The sequence below is a fragment of the Balaenoptera acutorostrata genome, chromosome 6 (genome assembly GCF_949987535.1).
Source record: "Balaenoptera acutorostrata chromosome 6, mBalAcu1.1, whole genome shotgun sequence".
In the NCBI taxonomy this organism is placed as follows: Eukaryota; Metazoa; Chordata; class Mammalia; order Artiodactyla; family Balaenopteridae; genus Balaenoptera; species Balaenoptera acutorostrata.
In genome coordinates this window covers 56,231,106-56,245,702 of record NC_080069.1, presented here as the reverse complement: position 1 = coordinate 56,245,702, position 14,597 = coordinate 56,231,106, and the positions used below count along the sequence as shown (strand labels likewise).

Genomic DNA, 14,597 nt, shown 5'->3' with positions numbered 1-14,597 from the left:
TATTAACATTATATGTGTTAGTCAAATATTGTTAATCTTGAATGTATTTCAGTTCAGCAAGTATTAATATATATTAAGCAATTGCCAAATAGAGAGTAAATAAATTGGAGGCTTTTAAAAAGCAGTTATTCCGTAATTTTTAAACAGCTGTATTTTAATCAATTAACTGAATCAAAATTCAGTTGAATTAACCATTTAATTTTAAAGAACTATATACTTCTAAGTAAATAACAGCTATTGTTTTATATTTTAGTACATGTTTCCAAAACTGTATCAGTCTGCCTATTAAACTATTTTCCATTTTACCCTTGATCTAAATATTTAGGTTTCAAAATTGGCTTGGTTAATTTATCATTTTTTTTTCTTTTTTTAAGCTATCAGTCCATGATGCGTTAATATTATCACAACCAGTTTCTACACCTTTACCACTAAGGTAATTAATGGTATATAAAATAAAACATTTGTTCACTTGGAGCAGAATGCTTTTAAAATATTTTAAGGGTTAGTATAATAGAGTTGTGTTATCTTTACAAACTAAGAATAGCCTTAATGTTTCTAACTTTGATAGCTGGGGCCATTCAGCATTTTAAAAATGGAACACTTAAAGAAAGTTGCAAGATTGAATGTAGGGAATACCTCCCTTTTCCTCTCATCTCCCCTCCGCATATCCAGTTCATTACTGAATGTTCAAGGTGAACTGATTTTACCTCCTAAAATGTCTTGAATCTATTGGCTTCTCTTCATCTGCGTCACTAGTCCAGACTAGCATGATCTTTTACCTGGACTACTTCATTATGAGCCTCTTAATTGGCACTCTTTTGCTCTTGTCTTTCAGTTTTTTATCCACACTGCAGCCAGTGTGTCCTTTTGAGAATGCAAATATAAAATGGTTGGAGAATGCAAATATTTTTATTTTGGGCATAATCTCTTGTTGTTTTCATCCCTTCCTTTAATATGCTTTAGTCACAGTAGGTTTATTTCAATTCCTTGAACATGACAATTGCTTTTCCTTGCTTCAGGACCTTTGCAAATGTTGTCTCCCCACCAACCCCTACCTTCTTCTTTAGAGCTCAGCTCAAATGGCTGTTCTTTAGGAAAATCTTTCCTGATAAACGCCCTTGTTACCAAACGATGAGTTTGAATCATTCTGTTATACCATCTTATTAAATTTGCTACTTTTCAGTGATGACTAAATCAGGACTTGAAATTAATATTAGATTCTCAATTTATTAGTATTTAGGAAATAATTTAATAAGCAAATCTTAGCACCTTTTGGTGAAATAGTTCATAATCACCTCTTTTTCTCTCCTTTTCTAGTGGAGCCAACTTTAGCACCTTGTTAATGAATCTGGGTCCTGAGAATTGTGCAACACTGCTGCTCTTTGTTTTACTTGAGAGCAAGATTTTGCTGCATTCTCTTAGGCCAGCTGTGTTGACTGGAGTAGCTGAAGCTGTTGTAGCTGTAAGTATAGCATTTTCTTTTTAGCGCAGAATTCTTGACAGAGAATTTTTACTCTAAAGGGAAATTTCCTTCAACCAAAACTTTGAAATTACCACTAAATGTTTAACATAAATGTAGTAGGGTGTCAAAGAGAAATAATAAATATAAAGGAAAAAAAGTGATTTCTATTGAGAGAAAATTTCAACTTCTAATTTTTCATATTTTAGAGTTCTTCAGAGAATCTATATGATTACATAATAATAGAACTTGTGAATGAAGCTTACTGTGTTAAATGAGAAGCTCTGGTCAATTTCAGCTGCCCTAAAATTGTTTACATGAATTACATGACTAATTTCTCCCAATTTTAACTTTTAATCATTGTGAGCCAGTAATGTATAGGAAAATCTAGGTGATTGTGAAATTGGATAATGTACAAATGTTTAGCTATTGTGAAAAGCATAAGTAAAAGTTAAGTCCTGTTTTAAAACCTCCTGATGGCTTCCCATTGCAATTAGAAGGAGGTCTGATCATGTAGGGCTTTATAGGTCATAATATAGAATTTTGGATGTTCCATTTCTCTAACTCTATTTTCCATTATTTGTTTAATTTAAAATAGCTGACTCTCCTCTCTTCCTTTCCCCATTTTACTCTCATGGAAGTAAGGATCTTTTTTAGGTCTCTTTTTTACTCCTGTGTCCTCAGCATTTATCACAGTTAAATAGCATGGAGTAAACACTCAATAAATACTTGTTAAATCAACAAATGGGGTATGTCTCCAAGATATTAATCTGGTCAGAGAAATGCTGCTAGGACTGAAAACAGTAATAACCATTTGAGATGGCTTATGGGGGGCAAAGATCCTAATTATGTACTAATTTTCCAAGCCTCCACAGTTGCATGTAAAAGCAAAAGTTGTTATAACATGAAAATATTTGTTAATGAACTGACCAGTTTTAGAAAGTTCCCACTCAAGTATTTCTTCCTATAAAACTTTAGGGATTATCCATGCCCCTCTGTCTGAATCTCTGTGGCCCAGTCTCTTGCAATGTGAAATTGGAAATCTTGTTAAAATGCAAGATTGCATGAAATTTATGTAACCGATGTTGGAGAACAGCCTGAATTGCTTGCAAAACTATTGATAAATGAGGATTTGATAGTAAGGCAAATTACCATTTAAAGAGGAGAAAATTGAAAAGAATCGTGACAGGTTAAATTCCTCAAAAAGAGAGTGATTTGAATATCAAAGAATATTGAAGAGTTAATGGAGCCCCATAGCAAAAATTGATGGAACCAATGAGTATTCTTGTAAAATTGACATTATTTATGATTGTGCTGCAAAAGTCAAAGGTGAAGACAAGGGTGTCATATTTTGTAGTCCAGTAGTTTTATTCTGAAATTTCTCATGTAGTTAGAGGTGTAACGTACCTTTTGTTGAATGGTAGATAGTCAGTTTTCACTGGAGGAAATTGGAGTCCTTGCAAGGTCCTTTGCGAGTAGTTCTATCCCTCTGCTCTCTGATTCCATTTTCTACTTCTCTCCGTCTTGCTCACTCTGCTCCAGCCGCGCTGGCCTCTTCGCTACCCCTGGCGCATACTAGGCAGTCCCCACACCTTAAGGCCTTTGCTCTAGCTGTTCCTTTTCTTCGAAGTGCTCTTCTCCTAGATATCCCCTTGACTAAAACCCTCACCTCCTTCAAGTTTCAGCTCAGTGTCACTTTCTTAATGAAGCCTACCCTGTTTGGCCTATTTAATAATACAGCCTGCTTTCCCTCTCTCCTCTCTCATGTTCTAAACTCTAATCGCCTTTACTTGGCTTTACTTTTTCTTTTTTTCATAGCACTTAGCACTCTCTCACATGGTATATATTTTATTTATCATATCTTCTTTTTGTTTTCTCTCTTCCTGCTAGACCAGGTGTTGGCAAACTATGGCCTGTGAGTCAAATCCTGGCTGCCACTTGTTTTTGTAAATAAAGTTTTACTGGAACATAGGCCATTTATTTACATAATGCCTATGACTGCTTTCATACATGAAGACAGAGTTGAGTATTTGTGACAGAGACAATATGGCTTGCAAGGCATAAAATATTCTTTATCTTTTACAGAAAAAGTTTGCTGGCTCTTATGCTACACTGTACATTTCATGAGGGCAGGGATCTTTGTTTCGTTCACTGTTACAGCCCCACCATCTAGAACAGTTCTTGGTACATATTAAGTGCTCAATTACTAGAAAGTAAATAAATGATTGAAGACAGAATTCCAATTCTGTATAACCATCTGGAATAACTGGCAGAGGTAGTAAATGCTATAGGTAATTATTTGGGGTGAGTAATGATGGGTAAGGTAAGAATTGAACTAGATCTTGAAATATAGCAAGGATTTTTGTAGTAGAGGAGAGATTTTGTCATCAATGATTAAAATTTTAATATTAGTTGATATTAAAATTTTAATTTTTTTTTTTTTTTTACTTATCAAAACTTGTCTTTTTTCCTTTTTTAAAAAGAACACATTGATACAATTAAGGTAGAGCTTTATAAAGGAAGGCTGGTAAAGATTGTTGAGGTATGTTTTATATTGACTAATATTTTTAAGATGCCAAGATTCACTGAAGTTGGATAATATTATGTTTATTTGGGCAGTTACGAAATTTTTTTGTTGAAATTTTTAGTTGACTGTTACTGTTCCCAAGAGAATCATTTAAATTTTTTTAGTTCTTGGTGTTCTTAGTTGGATTTTAGTCAAAGGTTATCTTGAAAATTAACAGATGAATGAAATGCATCAGAGTTAAAGATCATGAGTTTGTTTTATAAAATTTTGGGCAATTTTTTCTCCTCTTTCACTTTCTCCATAAAATGGGAATGTGGATTTTCTATAGGCATTAGAAGGATTAACATGCAAAGAGCTGTTAGCATTTTAATTGTGCTTATGATCATTGTCATTCTTGAAGATTTTAATCACATTGGTTCATAGTATTGCCTAGCAGTGTTTTATAGTCATTTAGTTTTTGGAATGAAACTAGACTTAACTGCTCTGTAATGGTCCCTTTCAGTAGTATTAGTTAATTACTAATTCTCATTGCAAATTTAAAACTTGGTTAATTTTTTAAAACTTTTTTTCCCAGATGATCTTTCCATTTCAGTGGCAATGCCCATATATTCCCCTTTGTCCTCTTTCACTGGCAGCAGTGCTTAGTGCACCTTTACCATTTATAGTTGGAGTTGACTCAAGGTATTTTGATCTTCATGACCCACCACAAGATGTTGTTTGCATTGACTTGGATACAAACATGTTATATGTGTAAGTTGATTCTTTTTATATTATCTCCATTTATGTTTTTCCCCACATGTAGTTATAGCTCATTGAAAGCATATACAAATATGCTACTTTCAAAAGTTGGTAATAAGTCTTCAGATTCAATACAATGATTCTCAATCAGGACAGGTATCAGAATCCTGGAATGTTGTGTGGTTTGAAAAAGATTGTGTTCAATATTATAATAGTTTATATTGGATAATAATGTTAACAGTAGGCAGGAGATATTTATGTTTATCAGAAGAGAATATGGATTATTAAAAAAAAAAAGGTTAAAAACACTGCTTTCAGAGCTCAAGAGATGACATGCTATCTAGGTTTAATTCAAAATCCGTGTGTAAGCTCTTAAAAAATGGCTTTACCTGTTTGAGTTTAGTCACAATATAGGGTAATATGGTGTTTTTCTTAGTTGTCAAGATTTGAATTTTATAGGGATTACAGAGAAATTGATATTAAAAATCAGTCAGAGTTTGTGTTTACTGGAGGTAATAAATATGTATAGCAGTGGTGTAACTGAGGGTTCAGAGAGTAGAGCACCACACTAATAAAAGAAGATTCATCCATCCAGTTCTAGATGGATGTTGAGGAGCGCCCTCTGCAACCCTGCCCTCACAAAAACAACAAACAATGTGGGTAAGGGCAGTAAGTATTGAAAATTCCCTAGTATTAGTGCCAAATTCCAGGTCTTGGAGTGCTTTTATTCTTTACTGTTTGATACTGGCAGAAAATGAATAGAGTAAGAATTTGGGATGAGACTTCAATGGTTACAGCAGTAGAATTGGTTGGGAAAATAGCCTTGAGTGAACCAGAAGAATAACTGAAGGAAGGAAGAAAACACTTAATGTACCTTAAAAAATAATTTTGAAATGGACCTACCATTGTATTTTGAAAACTGTGTAATTGAGGTAGCTCTTCACTATGTTTGTTTGTTTATTTATTTGGGTTTTCAGTACTTTTTAAAAATTGAAGTATAGTTGATTTACAATATTGTACTGTTTTCAGGTGTACAGCATAGTGATTCAGTATTTTTACAGATTATATTCCAATAAAAGTTATTAAAAGGTAATAGCTATAATTCCTTGTGCTATACAGTATATCCTTGTTGCTTATTTATTTTAAACATAGTAGTTTGTATCTCTTAATCCTATACCCCTATCTTGCCCCTCGCCCCTTTCCTCTCTTCACTGGTAACCATTAGTTTGTTTTCTATATCTGTGAGTCTGTTTCTGTTTTGCTGTACTCATTTTTTTGTTTTATATTTTAGATTCTACATATAAGTGATATCACACAGTATTTATCTTTCTCTGCCTAATTTCACTAAGCATAATATTCTCTAGGTCCATCCATGATGCTGCAAATGGCAGAATTTCATTCTTTTCTATGGTGGAGTACTCTTTTATCATATATATATATACATATCATCTTTATTCATTCGTCTGTTGACGGGCACTTGGGTTGCTTCCATGTCTTGGCAATTGTAAATAGTGCTGCTAGGAACAATCAGGTGCATGTATCTTTTCAAATTAGTGTTTTCATCTTTTCTGGCTATATTATATACCCAGGAGTGGAATTGCTGGATCATATGGTAGTTCTATTTTTAGTTTTTTGAGGAACCTCCATACTGTTTTCCGTAGTGGCTGCACCAGTTTACGTTTCCACCAACAGTGTATTAGGGTTCCCTTTTCTCCACATCCTCGCCAACATTTAGTTTTTGTTGTCTTTTTGCTGATAGCCATTCTGACAGGTGTGAGGTGATATCTCACCGTTGTTTTGATTTGCATTTCTGTAGTAACTAGCGATGTTGAGCATCTTTTCATGTGCCTGTTAGCCATCTGTATGCCTTCTTTGGAAAAATGTCTTTTCAGGTCTTCTGCCCATTTTTTGATTGTATTGTTTGCTTTTTTGATAATGAGTTATATGAGCTGTTTGTACGTTTTGGATATTAACCCCTTGTTGGTCGCATCATTTGCAAATAATTTCTCCGATTACATAGGTTGTCTTTTTGATTTGTTGATGGCTTCCTTTGCTGTGCAAAAGCTTTTAAATTTAATTAGGTCCCATTTGTTAATTTTTGCTTTTATCTATTTTGCCTTAGGGGACAGATCCAAAAAATACTGCTATGATTTATGTCAAAGAGTGTCCTGCCTGTGTTCTCTTCTAGGAGTTTTACAGTTTCAGGTCATATATTTAGGTCTTTAATCCATTTTGAGTTTATTTTTGTATATGGTGCGAGGGAATGTTCTAATCTCATTGTTTTACCTGTAGCTGTCCAGTTTTCCCAGCACCACTTATTGAAAAAACTGTCTTTTCTCCATTGTATATTCTTGCTTCCTTTGTCATAGATTAATTGATTGTAGGTGAGTGGGTTTATTTCTGGGCTCTCTGTTTAGTTCAGTTGATCTATGTGTCTGTGTTTTGCCGGACACAAAACATGCTGTTGCTGTTTTGATTACTGCAACTTTGTAGTATAGTCTGAAGTCTGGAATGGTGATACCTCCAGCTTTGTTCTTTTTCCTCAGGATTGCTTTGGTAATTTGTGGTCTTTTGTGGTTCTTTATGAATTTTAGGATTGTTTGTTCTATTTCTGTGAAAAATGTCATGAGTATTTTGATAGGGATTGCATTAAATCTGTAGATTGCTTTGGGAGGTATTGGTCATTTTAACAGTATTAATTCTTCCAATTCCAGAAGAGCAAGGGGGGGTATCTTTGCATTTTTTTGTATCATCTTCACTCTCCTTCATCTGAGTTTTCAGAGTGTAGGTCTTTCACCTTCTTGGTTAAGTTTATTCCTGGGTATTTTATTCTTTTTGATACAATTTCAAATGGGATTTTTTTTTTTACTTTCTCTTTCTGATAGTTCATTATTATTGTAGAGAAAAGCAACAGATTTCTGTATATTAATCTTGTATCCTGCAACTTTGCTGAGTTCGTTTATTCGTTCTAATAGTTTTTGTGTGGTGACTTCAGGGTTTTCTTCATTTTTTAAAAAAATTGAGGTACAGTTGATTTACAGCTCTACAGCCAAGTGACTCAGTTATACACATACAGACATTCTTTTTTTGTGTTCTTTTCCATTGTTGTTTATCACAGGATGTTGAATATAGTTCCCTGTGCTATACAGTAGGACCTGTTGTTTATCCATTATAAATGTAATAGTTTGTGTCTGTCAAACTATTTATGTCAAACTATAACCCCAAACTCCGAGTCCTTCCTCTCCCTCCCCCCTTGGCAACCGCAAATCTGTTCTCTGTGTCTAGGAGTCTGTTTCTGTTTTGTAGATAAGTTCATTTGTGTCATGTTTTAGATTCTAGGGTTTTCTTTTATTTATTTATTTATTTATTTATTTTTGGCTGTGCTGGGTCTTCGGTTCGTGCGAGGGCTTTCTCTAGTTGCGGCAAGTGGGGGCCACTCTTCATCGCGGTGCGGGGACCGCTCTTCATCGCGGTGCGCGGGCCTCTCACTATCGCGGCCCCTCCCGTTGCGGGGCACAGGCTCCAGACGCGCAGGCTCAGCAGCCGTGGCTCACGGGCCCAGCCGCTCCGCGGCATGCGGGATCCCCCCAGACCAGGGCTCGAACCCATGTCCCCTGCATTAGCAGGCAGATTCTCAACCACTGCGCCACCAGGGAAGCCCTAGGGTTTTCTATATAAAGTATCATGTCATCTCTAAATAGTAACAGTTTGACTTCTTCCCTTCCAATTTGGATGCTTAATTTAATGGGAAGGCTTTCAGCATTTCACCATTGAGTATGATGTTAGCTGTGCATTTGTCACATATGGTCTTTATTATGTTGAGATATGTTCTCTCTGTACCCACTTTGATGAGAATTTTTATGATGAATGGATGTTGAATTTTGTCAATTGCTTTTTGAGTGTCTGTTGAGATGATCATGTGTTTTTTGTCTTTCCTTTTGTTAATGTGGTGTATCACATTGATTTTACATATTTTGAACCATCCTTGTGTCCCTGGAATAAGTCCAACTTGATCATGTGTATGATCCTTTTTATATATTGTTGGATTTGGTTTGCTAATATTTTGGTGAGGATTTTTGCATCTATATTCATCAAAGATATTGGCCTGTAATTGTCTTTTTTTGTAGTGTCTTTGGTTTTAGTATCAGGGTAATGGTGGCCTTGTAGAATGAATTTGGGAGTGTTTCATCCTCTGTAATAATTTGGAATAGTTTCAGAAGGGTAGGTATTAGCTCTTCATTATATGTTTGGTAGAATTCCCCTGTGAAGCAGTCTGGTTCTGGACTTTGTTGGCTGGGAGTTTTTTTTATTACAAATTCAATTTTACTGCTAGTGATTGGTTTGTTCAAAGTGTCTGTTTCTTCTTGATTCAGTCTTGGCAAATTTTGTGTCTAGAAGTTTATCCATTTCTTCTAGGTTGCCCAATTTGTTGGCATATAAGTGTTCTTAGTATTCTTTTACTTTTTTTTTTTTGTATTTCTGTGGTGTTGGTTGTTATTTTTCCTTTTTTCATTTCTTATTTTTTTAAATTTGGGTTTTCTCTTTTCTTCTTGGTGAGCCTGACTAAAGGCTTATCAATGTTTTTTTTTCTTTTTTCAAAAAACCAGCTCTTGGTTTCATTGATCTTTTCTATTTTTTTAAATCTCTTTCTTATTTATTTTCTCTCCGAGCTTTATTATTTCCTTCCTTCTACTGACTTTGGCCTTTGTTTGTTCTTCTTTTTCTAATTCTTTTAGGTGGTAGGTTATGTTGTTTGTTTGAGATTTTTCTTGTTTCTTGGGGAAGGTCTGTATTGCTATAAACTTCCCTCTTAGAACTGCTTTTTCTGCATCCCATAGATTTTGGAGTGTAGTGTTTTCATTTTCATTTGTCTTGAGGTATTTTCTGATTTCCTCTTTGATTTCTTTATTGACCTGTTGGGTTTTTTAGTAGCATGTTTTTAGTCTCTGCACGTTTGTTCTTTTCTTGTTTTCTTTCTGTAGTTAATTTCTAGTTTCATACCATTGTGGTTGGAAAAAATACTTGATAAAATAATTTATATCCTCTTAAATTTGTTAAGACTTGTTTTGTGGCCTAGCATGTGATCTATCCTGGAGAAAGTTCCATGTGCACTTGAAAAGAATGTTAATGATGCTGGTTTTGAATGTAAATGTCCTGTAGATATCTGTTAAGTCCGGCTGGTCTGTTGTGTCATTTTAGACTGCTCTTGCATTATTGACTGTCCATTGATATAAGTGGAGTTTTAAAGTACCCTACTATTATTGTATTAATGTCAATTTCTACTTTTGTGTCTGTTAGTATTTGCTTTATATGTTTAGGTGCTCCTGGGTGCACGTATGTTGAGTGTAATATCATTTTCTTGTATTGATCTCTTTATCATTTTATAATGCCTTTCTTTGTCTTTTGTTATAGCCTTTGTTTAAAGTTTATTTTCTGATATGAGCTTTGCTACCCCCACTTTCTTGTCATTTCTGTTTGCATGAAGTATCTTTTCCCATCCCCCCACTATCAGTCTTTTTGTGTCTTCAGCTCTGGAGTGAGTCTCTTGTGGATAGAAGGGTCTTGGTTTTTTGTCCAATCAGCCACCATATGTCTTTTTTAAAAAAATATTTATTTATTTATTTTATTTTTGGCTGCTTTGGGTCTTGGTTGCAGTACGTGGGATCTTTGTTGCGGCCTGAGGGATCCTCCACTGCAGTGTGCAGGCTCCTCGTTGAGGTGTGCGGGCTTCTCTCTAGTTGTGGCGCATGGGCTCAGTAGTTGAGGCATACAGGCTCTCTAGTTTGGGTGTGTGAGCTTCAGAGCGCATGGGCTCTATAGTTGCGGCATGCGGGCTCTCTAGTTTTGGCCCACGTGCTCAATAGTTGCAGCGCGCAGGCCTAGTTGCCCCATGGCATGCGGGATCTTAGTTCCCTGACCAGGGATCGAACCTGCGCCCCCTGCATTGGGAGGTGGATTCTTCTTTTTTTTTAAGTGCTTTCTTGTTTTTTTTAACAATAACTTTTTTTTTTTTCTGATTGCAATCCATGGGATTCTTTTTTTTTAATGGTAAATTTTATGTTATGTATATTTTACCATGATTTTATTTTATTTTTTTTAACATCTTTATTGGAGTATAATTGCTTTACAATGTTGTGTTAGTTTCTGCTGTATAACAAAGTGAATCAGCTGTATGTATACATATATCCTCATATCCCCTCCCTCTTGCGTCTCCCTCCCACCCTCCTTATCCCACCCCTCTAGGTGGTCACAAAGCACCGAGCTGATCTCCCTGTGCTATGCGGCTGCTTCCCACTAGCTAGCTATTTTACATTTGGTAGTGTATATATGTCAGTGCTACTCTCTCACTTCGTCCCAGCTTACCCTTCCCCCTCCCCATGTCCTCAAGTCCATTCTCTGTTCTGCATCTTTATTCCTGTCCTGCCCGTAGGTTCATCAGAACCATTTTTTTTTTAAAGATTCTATATACATGTGTTAGCATACGGTATTTGTTTTTCTCTTTCTGACTGACTTCACTCTGTATGACAGACTCTAGGTCCATCCACCTCACTGCAAATAACTCAATTTCGTTTCTTTTTATGGCTGAGTAATATTCCATTGTATGTATGTGCCACATCTTCTTTATCCATTCATCTGTCAGTGGATACCTAGGTTGCTTCCATGTCCTGGCTATTGTAAATAGTGCTGCAGTGAACATTGTGGTACGTGTCTCTTTTTGAATTATGGTTTTTTCAGGGTATATGCCCAGTAGTGGGATTGCTGGATCATATGGTAGTTCTGTTTGTAGTTTTTTAAGGAACCTCCATACTGTTCTCCATAGCGGCTGTATCAATTTACATTCCCGCCAACAGTGCAAGAGGGTTCCCTTTTCTCCACACCCTCTCCAGCATTTATTGTTTGTAGATTTGTTGATGATGGCCATTCTGACTGGTGTGAGGTGATACCTCATGGTAGTCTTGAATTGCATTTCTCTAATGATTAGTGATGTTGAGCCATCCTTTCATATGTTTGTTGGCAGTCTGTATATCTTCTATGGAGAAATGTCTGTTTAGGTCTCCTGCCCATTTTTGGATTAGGTTGTTTGTTTTTTTGATATTGAGCTGCATGAGCTGCTTGTATACTTTGGAGATTAATCCTTTGTCAGTTGCTTCGTTTGCAAATATTTTCTGGGAGGTGGATTCTTAACCACTGGACCACCAGGGAAGTCCCACCATATGTCTTTTGATTGGAGCATTTAGTTCATTTACATTTAAAGTAATTATTGACAGGTATGTAATTATTGTCATTTTATTACTTGTTTTCCAGTTGTTTTGAGGTTTTTCTCTGTTATTTCTTTTTGTTTATTCCCTTGTGGTTTGATGATTTTAGTAGTATGCTTCTGTTCCTTTCTTTTTAGTTTCTGTGTAACTATTGTAGGTTTTTGATTTGTGTTTACTGTCAGGTTTATATATTGTTGACCTATAACTATGTCTACTTTTTTTTTTAAACTGGTAGTAATTTAGTTCAAACACATTCTAAAATATCTACATTTTTTTTACACCCTTTCCCCACATTTTGTGTTTTTGATGTCATATTTTGTATCTTCATGTTTATCTCTTAACTGTTTATTGTAGTTATAGTTGCTTTTACAGTTTTTTTGTCTTTTAATCTTCATATTGGCTTAAGTGGTTGATCTTCAGTCCTTACTATACATTTGCTTTTCCTAGTGGGATTTTCCCTTTCCTATAGATTCTTACTTTTTTGTCCATTTAGAGAAGACCCTTTCACAATTCTTTTAGGGTAGATTTAGTATTGATGAACTCTTTTAGTTTTTGCATGTCTGAGAAGGTCTTTCTCTCTCCCTCTAGTCTAAATGATAATCTTTCTGGGTAGAGTATCCTGGGTTGCAGACTTTTCCTGTTCTGCACTTTGAATATATCATGCCACTCCCTTCTGGCCTATAAAGTTTCTGCAGAGAAATCAGCTGATAGCTTTATGGGGGTTCCCTTGTATATGACACTTTGCTGTTCTCTTGCTGCCTTTAGAATTCACTGTTTACTTTTAACTTTTGTCATTTTAGTTATGATATGTCTTGGTGTGGGCCTGTTTGGGTTCATCTTGTTTGGACCCTCTGTGCTTCCTTTACCTGGATATCTGTTTCCTTCCTCAGGTTTGGGAAGTTTTCAGCCGTAATTTCCTCAAATACATTTTTGATCCCCTTTTCTGTCTTTTGGTATCCCTATAATGTGAATGTTGGTACGTTTAATGTTATTCTATAGATCTCTTAAACTGTTTCCATTTTTTAAAATTTGTTTTTCTTTTTTTTCTGTTTTTCTTTTTGCCTCGTTAGTCCCATTGGTCCTCCAACCAGCCAAGGGGGCTTGTCTACCCTTTGTAGGACTCCAGGACTGGGGTGCCCTATCTATGGCTCTCACCACTCACTCCCCTGAGAGGGTGTCCACCTGTGTAATCTCCCGTTTCCTCTGAGTCCCCTCCCATGGGCACAGGTCCCAACCCAATCACTTTTCTTCCCTTCCATGTGTATCTTTCTTACAGCCTTGGTGGTACAGGAGTCCATCTGCCAGTTTTCAGTTAGTTTTTCATGAGAATTGTTCCACATGTAGATGTATTTTTTGATGTGTTCATGGGGGGAAGTGAGCTCCATGTCCTCTTAGTCTACCATCTTGATTGATCTCTACTATGTGTATTTAGATTTACTTATAGCCTGGAAATAATGAACTACTTGGAAGCACTAAATATTTCTTGTCATACACATTTCGTTGTTTTTCAGTAACTATTCCTGAAAAACAGTTATTTCAAGGTTGTATATATTGTGGTGCCTTTGGAAATGATTTTGAAGTTTTAACTCAAATGTTTACCTCATTTTATTTACCATTCTGAATAAAAGAATATTATAGAGATTCTTAATTTTGTCCAGGTTTAAATAACTTCTATATAATTTCTATTGATCAAAGCACTGTTTTGTAAAATAATTTTGAACTATGTCACTTTTTGATTACAATAAAAGTTTTCAGTAAACTTTTCAAAAAAAAAATAATAATAATTTTGAACTCTGCTTAATTGTACTTACAGAATTATGAAATGTTCTAGATACTGAAGAATTATAGAGAATAATGTAAACAACTTGCATGAATCTTCCACCCAGATTCCAGATTCCACCCACTAATACATATTATATATGTATTAGTATAAATGACATTTTGTTTTGCATGCTTTAAAAATTTTTATGTTTGTATAGTTTTCTGTGAATTGCTTTTTTACTCATCATTCTCTATGCGGTTCATCCATGTTGATACACGTAGCTCTACTTTGTCTTCAGTGTTTATCAGTGTTGATGGGTATTTAGATTGTAGTTAGATTTTGCAATTATGAACAAAACTGCTCTGATCATTATTACGCATATTTCTTTGAGTACATGGTTAAAATTCCTCTGAAACATATACCTAGAAGAGCTAATGTTGGTTGGTAGGCATAGCTAATGCCATATTACTCTTTCCCCTCTTCATCAGCAAACGAAAATTCTCTTTGTTCCATATCATTGTCAGTACTTGTTATGATCAGACTTTCAAATTTTTGCCAACTTGATGGTAATGGGATGTCACTGTGGCTTTAATTCACATTTCCCTAATTAGTGACAAATGAGGCATTTTAATTTCTTTTTGCCCTTTGGTTTTTCCCTCCTCTTTTGGTACATTTTCCTGTTGGGTTGTTTGTCTTTTTCTTTTGATTTGTATAAGGCCTTTATATAATCTGGAAGTAATTCTTAGTCTGTTATATGCATTGCAAATAGCTTGTGCCACACTGTGATTTGTATTTTCATTCTGTAGTGTCTTTTGATGAACAGAAGCTTATATTAATTGATCACAGTTATCA

At 35.3% G+C, this 14,597-nt stretch overlaps 1 protein-coding gene across 6 annotated transcripts in view; it reads left to right on the top strand.

Moving 5' to 3' along the window:
• DENND4C (DENN domain containing 4C) overlaps nt 1–14,597 on the top strand; it is a 135,337-nt gene that overhangs the window by 55,494 nt on the left and 65,246 nt on the right. For all 6 annotated transcript variants that reach the window (XM_057549344.1, XM_057549342.1, XM_057549343.1 and 3 more), the window contains 3 exons: nt 375–433; nt 1,318–1,462; nt 4,561–4,736. In XM_057549344.1, coding sequence (XP_057405327.1) covers nt 375–433; nt 1,318–1,462; nt 4,561–4,736 — 380 coding nt within the window. The remainder of the gene's footprint in view (nt 1–374; nt 434–1,317; nt 1,463–4,560; nt 4,737–14,597) is intronic.